The sequence below is a fragment of the Petaurus breviceps genome, unplaced genomic scaffold (genome assembly GCF_028583685.1).
Source record: "Petaurus breviceps papuanus isolate PSGF00001 unplaced genomic scaffold, PetGlider_PUasm1.0 185, whole genome shotgun sequence".
Lineage (NCBI taxonomy): Eukaryota > Metazoa > Chordata > Mammalia > Diprotodontia > Petauridae > Petaurus > Petaurus breviceps.
In genome coordinates, this window is record NW_027185797.1 from 27873794 (window position 1) to 27887519 (window position 13726).

General features: G+C 40.2%; 1 protein-coding gene across 6 annotated transcripts in view; it reads right to left on the reverse strand.

Annotated features, from left to right (window-relative positions):
* The window catches only part of TAX1BP1 (Tax1 binding protein 1), a 68339-nt gene that overhangs the window by 52483 nt on the left and 2130 nt on the right, over positions 1-13726 (reverse strand). For 2 of the 6 annotated variants that reach the window (XM_069088653.1, XM_069088651.1), the window contains exons 1-3: positions 10749-10891; positions 8121-8300; positions 3175-3277 (exon numbers count right to left, since the gene is read on the reverse strand). In XM_069088653.1, the coding sequence (XP_068944754.1) occupies positions 3175-3277; positions 8121-8300; positions 10749-10826 (361 nt within the window). In that variant the 5' untranslated portion in view covers positions 10827-10891. Of the gene's footprint in view, positions 1-3174; positions 3278-8120; positions 8301-10748; positions 10896-13726 lie in introns of those variants that run through there. The other 4 variants (XM_069088649.1, XM_069088650.1, XM_069088652.1 and 1 more) reach the window with 3 other exon arrangements.

Below are 13726 nucleotides of genomic sequence, written 5' to 3' on the forward strand. Positions count from 1 at the left end.
GATCAACTCTAGGACAGGAAACACTGATTTTGAATGCATCTCAATATAAAAAAATTATTTCAAAACACAGATTTTTGCTTAAAATTTCACAATGAAATGCCAAACTTCACTGGTTTGACCTTGCTACTGTATTGGTTTTATTATTATTTAACGATACTCCAAAAAGGTACAATCCTTCTGACATCAGAAAATTATGGTTCCTGTATTCTTTGCAGTGGAAGGGGAATTAGCAAAGTCAGAGATGAACATTATTAAAGAACAGTTTCCATTATGGGTTCTTAGTGACAGAAGGGCCCCTTAAAGGTCATCGAAGGCAATGCCCTAGATTTATAGCTGATGGGAGGCATACACAGACATGTGAACTGCCCAAGGTAACATAGATAGTGAGGCAGTAAATGCTGACTCACAGTCTAGCACTCTTTCATCACAACATCACAGAGCACAAAAATGGGACCCCAAAGAATCAGAAACAAAGGAAAGTGGGGAACATCTAAACAAAGTATAGGCCTTGCATGAACGTAATGGAATACTCCATGTCCTAAGAAACAATGACTATAAAAAACACAGGTAGATGTGGGAAAACTTAGATGAACCAAAAGTAACCTATATACATGACAAGAATGTAAATGGAAATAAGAAAAATCAAAACCAAGTGTGAGTAATCCTAATAACTAAGGCTTGACTGTAGAAACAAAGAAACACAACTTTCTCCTTCCTTGTCTTTGAAGAGGTAGGGGGAGGGAGGCAGAGCACAGCACACAGTATCAGACTTGATGGCTCTGTATTGGCTAGTTTTGCTTAATTTTTTAAAGGGTAAGAATTCTACTCAATGAAAAATACTCTCCACTTCCAGAGAGAGAACCAATGAACTCTTGGGTACTGATTGAAGTCTATTGTTTTTCACTTTATTTTTCTTGGTTTGTTTTGTTGTTGTTGGCAATGAGGATAACAGAAATGTTTTTCATGACTCCACATGTATAATGGTTATCACACTGCTTGCCTTTTCAATGAGCAGGGAGAGGGCATAGAAAAAGGGAGCAAATTTGAAAATAAAAATAAAAAGAATATTACATAGTTTTAAAAATAAGTTAGAATTCTTACCTCAGACAAAGCAGGAAGGACATATAATAGGAAATAAAAGTAAGCAAAAAAACAATAAAATCATTTAAATGTGGCTACACAAAAAATTCAAAAACTAAAAATGGTTTTCATCAATCAGATTTCATAGAAGGCCTCATAAGATTTGATCTTACGACATTAGACAATTGAGAAAAAGACCAAAATTATGTATATAATTTCATTACAGTAAAATCTTCCTCCCTAGTATAGTTCTGCTGCCAAATACTAAGCAATATCATACTAATAACTACTATCCTGGCACAAATATTGCACTGTTTGAGTATACAATGGTTCTTGCAAACAAGAAAATGATATTTTCACAAAACACAAAAATGTATTTGATACTCTTCTTCTTTGGGGGCTACCCTGGGAAATAGAAGTGATTCAAAAACTACAGATAGCAGTATCTTTTTTTTTTGAAAGCTCAAGTAAATTAACAAGTTGAATAGCTAAATAAATACAACTTGATTACAGTTCATTCAAATCATCAAATACTTTAAAACTTACTAAACTGCAATTAAAACTGTCAATCTTACATTTCAGTAAAAAGAAAGCTGATCAACTTTGGAGGTAATACAACTTTTCCAGGATAGTAGGGAATTCTTTAGAAAACTCTGGTCCCATTAATAAGGTCAAATAACTCACTCTGTGCCTGTCCACATTCCATACAGAGCTAAATCTATTGCTTCTGACACTACATAAAATAATTTTGTGGATGTCCTGCCCCCAACCCCTTCTGGTGGAGACACTGACTTCCACAGACACATATCAACAAATAAATCATAGATTCACTTATTCTAATTTACTATCTAATTATCTAATTGTTTTAATCTTATGAAATCAGTCTATTAGGGCTGAAAGGGACCTTAGAAATAATCTAGGGCAGACCAAAGGACCATAATGGCAAGCCAATTTAAGAGTCCCAGAAGGGCAAGCTTCACTATTAAATGTGATTCAGAGTCACAAGACTCCCTTCTCTAACCTCATCCCTTTTCCTGGGCTGTCAGCACACCTCGAACAGTCTTGGTCTTTGCCTCCTGGCTTTCTTGAAGGGTCCGCTTAAATCCAAGCTAATACAAGAGGCAGTCCATCCCCCGCCAGCCAGTGCCCTGCCTTGGAGATTCTCTCTAGCTGCCCTTGCACTTATCTCATCCATACAAGGTTGTGCTTGTTGTCTCTCCCATTAGGAGGTGAGCTCCTGGTGGGCAGGACTGTGTTCCACCTTTCTTTGTATTCCCAGTGCTGAGCATGTGTGCCTGGCATCAGTCACTTAATAAATGCTTGCTGACTGACTGCCTTTAAATACTTCCCTTTAACAGGAGGAGGGTAGGCCATCCATGCTCTGAAATGATTTGCCAATATATGCCAATACCTGAATCCTCATTAATCAGAAAATCCTCCCACAATAACCAAGAAATCAATAACCTATTCACAAGACAGGATCCCAATGTCCACATTTTCTTCCAACCAGCTGTCTTACCATTTGCTGATTTTTTTTTTTTTTGCCTTTTGGAGGGTTAAGTAACTTGCCCAAGATTACACACAGCTAGTTTTTTTTGTGTGGGTGTTAAGTGTCTGAGGCCGGAACCAAACTCAGGTTCTCCTTACTCTGGGCTGACGCTTTACTCACTGCGCCACCTAGCCACCCCAATTTGCTGATTTCTTTACCAAGCATCAAGCCCAAGTGGGAACTACAAGAGACATTTGCCTAAGGCTGGTAACACTGCTAATTTTTCTTCTTATTCTAAGATCAGTACTAGAGTTCTTAAATTTTAGTCTGAAACTGGCAGGAAAATACTGTCTGGGAACAAAAATCAAAAGAAAAATAAAATCAATTACCAAAAGCTGAGTTGGAAAAAAATATTATCTGCAATGAAGATTAGGGAATGAAGTGATAGCAAATCTCCAAATTCTGATAAACAAAACTTGTTTCAGTCCCCCAGCCTCTCAGTGAGGAGATAACTAAACAGAACGTTACACTAGATGAAACTTTTTTTAAAAAGCTGATGGCAATAAGACATCTATTTCTTTCAGATTTGACACAAGGTGTCTCACCTTGAAAGGACAATAAACAATTGACTGTTGATCCTTCCACATAATGTTCAGGCATCGGAGACCATAAAAATGTATAATAATCTCGAGCTGTACTCCAACCAACCTAAAAGAAAACATACAAATTAATAGTCTGATTACAGAAAAATAATTTAACATCACATGGCAAAATATACATTTACTGTATCTTAAAGCCAAAATATATATTAAAATGTTGAGAAATTATGAATATTTTAACAAGTACATTAAAATTTTTATCACGAATTTTTAAATTAGTAACTAATGTTACAAATAGATCCCATATAAACTGAATAGCAGATAGTTTCTAAATATACATTAAACTGTCCCTTGATAGTCAATGTCTCTCAAAAAAAACTAAGAAAGTACATGTAGAAAAATGACATACCAGATAGCACACCAAAAAAGACCCATAAAATCTAAGAAAGCTCAAAAAAGAAATGACATACAAGACAGAAAAAAAAAATCAAAACAATTTAGTACTAGTTAAAAACAGAAAAGTCAATCAGTAGTAAAGTTTAGGTACCCAACATAGCAATCAAACATAGCACTGTAACATTTGATAAACCCAAAGACCCCAATTACTGCAAGGTCTCACTATTAGACAAAAGCAGCATGGTAGAAATTAGTGTTAACTTCAACATCTCACACCATAGGCAAAGACAAGTGCCCACGTGGATACATGTCTTAGATATAAAACGTCCCATCTAAATGAATTAGAGAAGCGTGGAAGAAATTACCTATAACAATCATAGATGGAGAAAGAGTCCATGACCAAACAAGTTATTGATAGAGAGAATCTTACAAGATAAAATGGACAATCACAATTACATAAAACTTAAAAATTTTAGTACAAACAAAATGAATACTAGTAAAATTCAAAGAGAAAGAGTAAACTGAGAAACAAATCTTTGCTGAAAGTTCCTCAGATAAAGGCCTTCTATCCAAGATATAAGGATATACAGAAAGAAGAAGAGAGAAAGAGACAGACAAGAGCCCTTCCTGAACGGTCAGACTCCAAACAAGCCGTTTTCAAGCTATCTACAAGCCTATGAAAGACTCTCCAAATCTCTGCAACTCTGAAGTTCTGCTTCACACCCACCATACTGACAAAGATGACAGCTGTCGGAGGACTACAAGAAAATAAAAACACTAATGCACTATGGTGTTGCTAATCTGTCCAGTCATTCTAGAACACAATTTGGAACTGTGCCCTGAAAGTTACTAAACTACGCATATTCTTCTGATCAAGGGATACCACTATGAGGTCTCTGCCACCAGAGATCAAGGGAAGAAAAACAGAACCCACACATACAAATGTATTTACAGTAGGACTTTTTGTTAAAGCAAAGAATTCATTCAGGAATGGTTGAACAAATTTTAATCCATGAATATAATGAAATGTTGTGCATTAAGATATGATGGGAGGGGAGTGGCTAGGTGGTGCAGTGAATAGATCACTGGCCCTGGAGTCAGGAGGACCTGAGCTCAAATCTGGACTCAGACACTTAACACTTACTCGCCATGTGACCTTGGGCAAGTCACTTAACCCCAAATGCCCTGCCTTCCCCCCTCCAAAAATCGAAAAGAGAAAAACAAAAGAAATGATGGGAGGGACAGTATGTGAGAAACCTGGGAAAACTGATGTGAACTGATACAAAACAAAAATAATTTATATGACAAGAATATTGTAAAGATAACACAACTAAATAAGATTGTAGTTGTGTGTGTCCTTTGTTTTCAAAGAGGACCCTGGCATCAGGGAAATGATGACATGACTTGAAGCTGACTCTGATTTGAGTGAAGGAGGGCTGTGTAAGGTCACCAGTCTCACTGTCTCCTCCAGAGCCATCTGGGTCCTGTGACCAGATACCATCAGGACGACTGGAGATGACTCAGGATGCAATGGGAGACCCTGGCCCTTTTAGACTGAGGCCTTTTCAGGTACTCACTTAGTGAGGTAACAGCCACTCAGTGAACAGGCCTCTTTAAAAAGTGAGGGGGGAGGGGGGGGCACGGCCAGGTGGCTCAGCGAGTAAGAGCACCGGCTCCAGTGTCAGGATGACCTGGGGATCAAATCCAGGCTCTGATACTTAGCACCACACCCAGAAATAACTGGCGTGTAACCTTGAGCAAGTTACTTAACCCCAACTGCTTTAAAAAAAAAAAAAGTGAGTCAAGGGATGGTCCCTTTAATTAGACAAAAGAAATCAAGGTAGAAGGAGAAGACCCTTAGGCTTGTTGTTTCAAAAAGAAACACAGACAAGCAGGAGAGCTGTAAAGTAACATGTTAAATTTATTATATTAAATTTATTATTTAAAGATATAAGCTGTACATAAAGATTCACCGTTTTATGTATAATCCTCACTCTTCTGCTCTAGCTGGCAAATGGGTATGGCTCATCTTCTCTGGCGTTTGAAGAGGCAAGATGAAAATGAAGAAAGGAAAGGAGGCCATGGAAGGAAAGGGAAAGACAGGACAGGGATGGACAGGGGAGAGGAGGAAAAAGGAAGGGAGGAAGAAAGGGAAAGGAAGAGGGAAGGAGAGGAGAGGTAATCCAGCTCCCATACTCATGTATGCTTTTATCTATGTCACAGCTCACCTTCATCATTAAGTGGCAACACATCACTAAAAACCGAAACACTACCAGCAAAAGATCTATCAATGTGCAGAAAGAGAAATGAGGCCAAAAAGCACACAACACGCAAAGGAAGAAGCCGTGATCACATGAGAGCATATGACAGTGAAAATCAAAAACTGCAAGACTTCTTCACTAACAGATGACTAAGCAAGCAGCTAACAGAAGAGGAGGGCTCCCATACCCACAAAAACTCCTCAGACCTGAAAATCAGCATCCAGTCACCCCGTGTGCTGGGGAGCCAACCAAGGGGCCTGGCTGAAAACAGACTGGGGCTAACAGCAATTACAGCCCTTGGGAAGAAAATCACACCCTGCCTGTCATGAATGTTTCCACACAAACACACCAGCTGAAATAACGTCACAGAAAAGGAAGCCTGCCACAGAAACAGTTTTATAACTGGGCAATGTTACAAGTGGCCTTTTAATTAGAAGGTCTTCAGGGGCCACTATAAGGTGCAGTGAATAGAGCACTGGCCCTTGAGTCAGGGGGACCTGAGTTCAAATTCAGCCTCAGACACTTACTAGCTGTGTGACCTTGGGCAAGTCACGTAACCCTAATTGCCCAGCCCTCCCCCCTCCAAAAAGGAAAAATTTTTTAAAAATTTAAATTTTTTTTAAAATTAGAAGGTCTTCACAACATTGGCAACAAAACATTGTTCAAGGGCCCCCCCCAGTGACCCCTGAGGGCTCTTGGAAGCTGACCCTGGCTCCCTTTTCCACTGACAGCCTCCACACAAATGCTCTTCCCCTCCATGCATGCCAGCCCTCTGAGAGCTTGCTCTCCTGACTCTTCCAATGGCCCTTCTCACACCACCTCCTTCCCCACCTCTGCTGCACCTGGACCCTGGGAAGCGCCACTGAGGCGGATCTGCACAACACTTTCAGGAACCTTTCAAGGATTATCGCTCATCTACTCCCTGTCTTTAGGTGTGCCCCATTCCTGTTTCTCTGTGTGCTCTCAGTGCCCCTGGACGCAGTTTCCAGCTTTACACATTCCCACATCCCCAGACCCCGCGCTCTGAGTTCCAATCTCCCGTCTCCACCTATACACACCTAGATGTTCCAGAGGCACCTCTAACGTGAATGAGCCTCCAGTCCCTCCCCCCAAATTCAGCCCTCTTCCTCACCTCCCCATTCCTATTAAGGCAGTCACCAGGGCCGTCACCAGTCATCTTGACCTTTGTCCTGACGCTGGCCTCCAATGACCCGAGAGGAGACAGCGAGGCTGACAGAGCAGTTCTGTCTGTCAAGTCCAGTCATCACACCTAAGTCAAGCCCTCATGATCATGAGGTCATTGGTGGTCTTCAAGAGCCAAGGACCACGCCAACAACACAGTGAACGTGGTCACAACGTGGAATTCATTTTTCTGAACTATGTTTATTTGTTACAAGTCTTGTCTTTCTTTCGCTTGTTAGCTGGAGGGCTGGGAGGGAGTTAGCAATAGTTGATACCAAAAAATAAAGCCTTGGAACCATTTTTTTTTCTAATACACAGAAGAGAATAAAAGGAAGCACGGAGATATGGGCAAGGCAGTTGTGCAAATAACATGTGATAGAGAACAAAGATTCGCCGCTCCATAAAGAATCCGTTTTGTGTTGTGCTGTGTGTATAGAAAGGCTTCAATGAGGGCTACTGAAGTGCAGAATGAAAAAAATTTGTAAAGAAAACACTATGCAAGCCAAATTAATTTCAAACAAACTACAAATTATTTTGGCATCACGATATTATATAAGTAAATACACATTAGAAATGCCATTACCTCGAAGCCCCTAAGGAAAGTAGAACAGCACAGTCACTAGTCAAGGCCAAGATTCTGGACCTTTTTTGCGGCTCTCTATGGCAGTGAGATAAAGCCTTTTTGTAAAATAACGTTCTTATGTGCATAATGAAATATATAGGATTACAAAGATCAATACTACTGAATTAAAGTTATCAAAATATTCCAAAAGCAAGTTCACAAACCACCAAGTTAGAACTGGAGTTCCCAGGAAGGACACACCCATTCCCAAGGCAGATCAGCAACTGTTCTGCAAAGTTCAGTCTTACTGAGTTGCAAAGAGAAACAAATGCTCTAACTCCAGGAGAGGAATCACTGAAATAAACTTGTCATCACTTTATTCTTATCTGTCTTTAGAAAGAAATTATAGTTACAGAGAAGTAATAGTGGGGTTCTTTGATGAAAAGTTAAAATAGGTTCAATTTAATGATGGTTGTCTCAAGATAACCTTTAAAACTCCATCTAACAGCCTGCCTAAATCGTCTGTGGAAGACTTGCTCAAGTGTCCTTACCTTAAAAATGCCAACCCAATCTTTTGGGTGTGGATGGATATACTGGGTCAAAGTGTAATGACATTCCAAGTGGGCATTTGGAAGATAACTCTTGGCCACATTTTGAAAGATGACATGAGCAAAGTTGGAGGTCTGAAGAGTGCTTGACAACGGGACTTCTTGAAAGGATGTCATGTTTATCTGTAAGAAGTTATTAAAAGAAATCTTGACAACTTGCTTGATTTTAAGTAAAAATCTTAAGTAAAAAAAAAAAACTCCATCTATAGAAAAAGCACATAAGCACTGGTAGTGAAAACATCACAGAATGTCAATGTTAGAAAAGTCCACACCTTACCTGAAAAAGATCCTCCATACAACATAGAACAAGTAGCCATGAATGAACAAACAAGAGTGAATAAAAAAGCCAGGCCAAACACTGAGAATACAAAACAAAACAGGGGACTGACTTTAACACATAAGCGGAAGTGATGGCGGGGGAAGGGGTGTTCACACAGGGAAGTCAAGAGGAATGGTATTTGGAGCCATAGAGCAAAATCTGCTGGAAGACCTCTGAAGAGGAACCTACTTTCAGGTAAGGCAGTCCATTGCAATATCTGGACAAACCAACTGATAATAATGTTTTCCACAATCTCAAGGCCAAATCTAACTCTTTTCTACCCACTCTTCCTGGTTTTGTCTCCTAAAACCTAACAGAACAAATCTAATCCCACAAATATTTATCACATGACTATTATGTATGTTGGGGACCATGATACATGCTGGGGACCCAGACAGAAATGAAACAATTCTTGCTCCCAAGGAGTTTACAGGCTATCAAGTGATTGGAATGGAGAGGCTCTCTGCAGTCTAGTAGGCAGTTCTCAGAAAATTATCAGCCATGTGACAAACGTTCTTCGTCTCCATTCCTCCTCTGTAAAATGAAGGACTCATTCCAGACTGCCTCCAAGGTTCATCTAAACTTTTACTCTGTGACCCTCATTCATACGGAAGTATGTACAAAATAAATACCTAGTGTAAATGGCGGTGCCTAAACTGAGTAGGAAATTATGGATTAGAAGAAGCAGGGGAGAAGGAAGTGTATTTCAGGCTGGGGGATGGTCACAGGAAATGCTAGATGAAATGTCATGGGTGAGAAATGGGGGGGAAAGCCAATCTGGCTAGACCACTCACTGAGAGTAAGAAGTCAAATAACAAATAATGAGGAGGCTAGAAAGATAGGTTGGGATCAAGTAATGAAGTGCTGTAAAAGCTGATCAGGCTTGGAGTTTGAATAGGGCAATGCCATGGTCAGATCTGAACTTAAGGAAAATCACTCTGACAGAGGACAGGGTGGAGTGAGGAGAGATCAATCCCTCTTCTCCGCCCAGGACAGTCCTATAAATATATGCAACAATCATGTGCCCATCAAGTCTTCCCTTCTCTGGGCTAAATATCACCACTTCCCCATGGATCAGGAGGCCTTCGGTCTCCTAGGTGCCCTCCAGGACAACAAACTCTACTCTGGGCTCTGTAACAACTGGAAAAAAGTAGACTAGGAGTACATTTATTGGGAAACAGTTGCCACCAGTCTAGCTCAGAAAGGTAATGGAAGGAAGAACTGGGGACAAAGTTCAAACAAAGTGAATAAACATCAAGTTCAGTATCTCAGGACTCCCCGAGTTCTTTGTTCTGTGTCTGCTGCACCCTCACTCAGAGGCTCTGCCATCCTCTGGCTCCTGGTCCACAAATCGTGGGTGGTCTTCAGCCAGCCCCAGCAGGGCACAGTGGAGGGCACAGAGCATCAGTGGGCATAGCCAATCTGCCACTAGGGCTCCTCCATCTGTTCCAGGATTTCTGCTACCCAGTGCATCCACAACTGGGCTCTCACCACTTAAATAATGGGTTTGTTTGGTTGGTTTTTTGGTCTTTGGACTCCAGCTGTGGTTTCCTTGCTAGAGAGAAAAAAATGCCACCTTCTTGGCAAAGCACAGAGAGAGAGCTTCAGAGGCCAGTGAGAGATGAAGCCACTCGCCCCTCACAGCCAAGATAAGCACATGTCTGAGTCGGGCCTGAAGCCCAGTTCTGCCTGCCTCCCTCCTAGCCTGTGGAGAGGGTACCTAGGCTCCAAGAGATAATTCTGTTAATTATGTTATCAGCTCAATGGGGCCTCCCTGCTTCCCAACAAGCTTCAGATCCTTTTCCGGACTGACTCTCACTCCCCAAGGGCTGTCAAACAAAGCCTTTCTGTACTTTCTCAGTACTATCCCCCTTTCTCCATCTCTTATCATTTCTACAGCCTAACCAAGCTCAGACCAACCTTCCTAAAACACAAGGGTACAATGGATTATTCCTTCCTATGACCAAGAATCTACAATGACTTATCACCATTTCTACAGTAAAATACTGTAGACTACAGCCTACTTTTCCATTATTATTTCCTATTGTCCCTTCCATAGATTCCACATTTAAAACCACACCAGCCAGTCCAGCTCTGACTTCTTCCACTTCTCAGAATCCACAGTTTCTTCAAGGCTCAGTCCCTGGTCTACCTCCCATGGGAAGCAAGTCCCCTACTTGTTTTCTCCTTCCTCATATTATCATGTGTGGTTGTATCTGTTTAATAACAGGTACCATTTATATTGAGCTTACCGCGTGTGCGCCAGGCTGGTGCCGGTTTACAAATCTCATCACAACAGCCCTGGAGGTAGGTCCCATTCCTATCCCCATTGCTGAGGCAGAGTGAGATGAAGTGATTTATCAGGGTCACACAGTCAGTCAAAGGTCTGGGGCTCTATCTGAATTCAGGTCTTCCTGACTCCAGGTTCAGCACTGCATCCATCTGATATCCCTCCAGCTGAATATAAGCTTCCTGAAGGAAGAGATGGTTCTGTGTTTTCCCTATGCACCTCAGATGTGTGTCACAATCCACTACCTACATTGGCCTCCTGGTCCCATTAGATCCCTGCCTGTCTGCCAGGGCCGGCTCACTCCCATGTTTCAATTCCATCCTCTGACTTGTGACCATTCCTCCCTACCAGCCCCCTATATTTAAGAGATCTCCAGGCTGTCATTCTTTGCTGCCCTGAGATACACTCTATTAGTAAGACGCCTCTAGTCTAACCACTCGAGTCTTGGCCTCTCATGATCTGCCCCTGTCCAATACCAGTCAAGGCAGCACAATTAAAGTTCTTTCCTCATTTATAACAAAAATATGTTAACTAATAAAAAGACTAGATTTGTCTTTCACAACAAATCAAATTTTTAAATCATTAGAAAGACTATTTAATCACTATTATCTAGCAAAATGTATGCTTGCTTGTTTATAATCCTAACTTTTCTTGACTGCTCAGATCTCAAATTAATGGAAATTGAAAACAAGGAAAATATCATTCAGGAAATGTCAAGTACACAAAAATCAATAAATGTGACTATTAAAAATTCACAGAACGCTCACTGGATCAACGAGTAGGTATTATTTAAACTGAGTTTGGGTTAACTCATGAATAGTTAATGAATTCTGCAAATAACTACAAGTCATAGTTTTTCACATTTTGCATTCTTCATCTATGAGTGACAATAACTCAGCTAATACAGATTTGCTCAAAAAAAAAAAGATGTACTATTTATTTGATAGTAAGTCTTCCAACTTTCAATAGCTCTAATACTACATAACTAATATTCTTCATGATAATCCTCAGGTGCTTTTTTAATTATTAAAGAAATAATCTCTAGCACTGTATTAATCTCATTTGTTTCACAAGTCAATGAAAGTCTTCGGGCTCAGGACTGCATGGAAACTCTATCCTATAACTTACTAATTACTGTCAGAGACTTTATCTAGAAAGATACCTAAAAGTCTAAACCTTTCTATTCTGATGTCTCCTGACTTTCGTTTTCTCTTCCTAACCTTTGAAATTAACTAGAAAAATAACTCAAATAACAATACAGGTATTGATTGGTTCAAAAGCCATTAAGACCCAAATATTAAAATACTTAACAATTCCTATTTTAAAAAATTAATTCCTAGGGGCAGCTAGGTGGCATAGTGAATAGAGCACCGGCCCTGGAATCAGGAGGACCTGAGTTCAAATCTGCACTCAGACACTTAATACAAAAACTAGCCGTGTGACCTTGGGCAAGTCACTTAACCCCAATTGCCCCTCCAAAATAAAATAAACTCCATTTAAAAAAATTTAATTCCTTTTTTATAAAGATTAAAGTTTGTACCATTCCATTTGTACAATTCCAGAATTTACCACCAAAGTACATTCTATAATCTGTGTGTAACAGAACATTTCAGGAAAAAGAATTAAAGTTCAGCTTAATTAAATAGAGGATCTCAAACATTAGATTGATACAGAACCCTTCTGACCAGATATATTCCCAAGTTGGTTACTCCAGCAACGCTGCCCAAGGGCAAAGTTTGCTCAAATGGAATAGCAACCAGAAGGATATTCTAATTCCCACTAAAGACTAACAACCATCTTAAGGCTCTGGGAAGATGGGAAAGCACTTCTTCCTGAAAAAGTTTAGCAATATCTGTTTAAAAACCAATGATCTTACAGCGTGCATTTGTGATGCCTAAGCCAACAAGTTAGTGGGTTGGCACAGTGCTAATGAGGCCAAGGCCACAGATTTAATACCTGAGTGGGGGAGGAGAGGGAAGAACACATCTTCCTTCCCAAACTCCAATCAGTCAAATCCAAATGAAGTCCTAAACTAGACAAAGGGGCAGAATAAGTCAACAAGCATTTATTGAGCACTTAACTATGTGCCAGGCACTGCCCAAAGCAATGGGAATACAAGGAGAAAGTGAATAATACAATTTTAAAGCATTAATTCATCCCCTGAGCCTAAGGAATGTTGCTTCTCAGGGTCACTATTTGTTTGAATTTTCACATGTCTACATTATAAAAAATTAAACTCAAATCAAAAACGTTTCTATGATGATGGCTACAATGGAGGGGGATTTCCTGGAGGGAATGACAATGTTTACATTCATAAATGTTCACAGTATTAATGAGATTATTCTACTAGAAATGGCAGCAGTGCTCTGAATTATTTTAAGCCTAATACAAGTAACTTGTGATATATATTACAGTTTTATTAAAGCATGGCTATCTCATGATTTTCTTCCCTTTCCTTCTATTTTAATATTTCCTATCTCCAAACCATCAAAAATTAATAGCTGAATGAATTCACAACAGTGATGACTCCGGTTTGTCACGTGGAATAAAGAATCCTATCAGTTCCCTCCAAATTCTATTAACCTTGCCTTCACCTGCTTCCTCAAGCTCTCTGACTCCATTGGTGAATAGTTTCCAGGAGTCTCCAACAGACTCAAATTCCCTCCCTTTCTGCTTTTTTCCCCCCAGAAGCCAGTGGAGAGTCCCAGAAAACACACTACCTTCACTCTGTTTGGAATCCTGTCCCACTCCTAAAGAGAAGCCAGGAGCCACAACTGCTAGCTCCAGGCCTCAACCTCACTTCCTACTGCCAAGTGCTCCCAAATGGGAGGCCAGTTTAAAATGAGTGAACACTGAGTCAAAACCAGAGGTCACACACAAAGACCAACAACAGCATATGCTGTATCACACACATTCACACACACACACACACACACACAC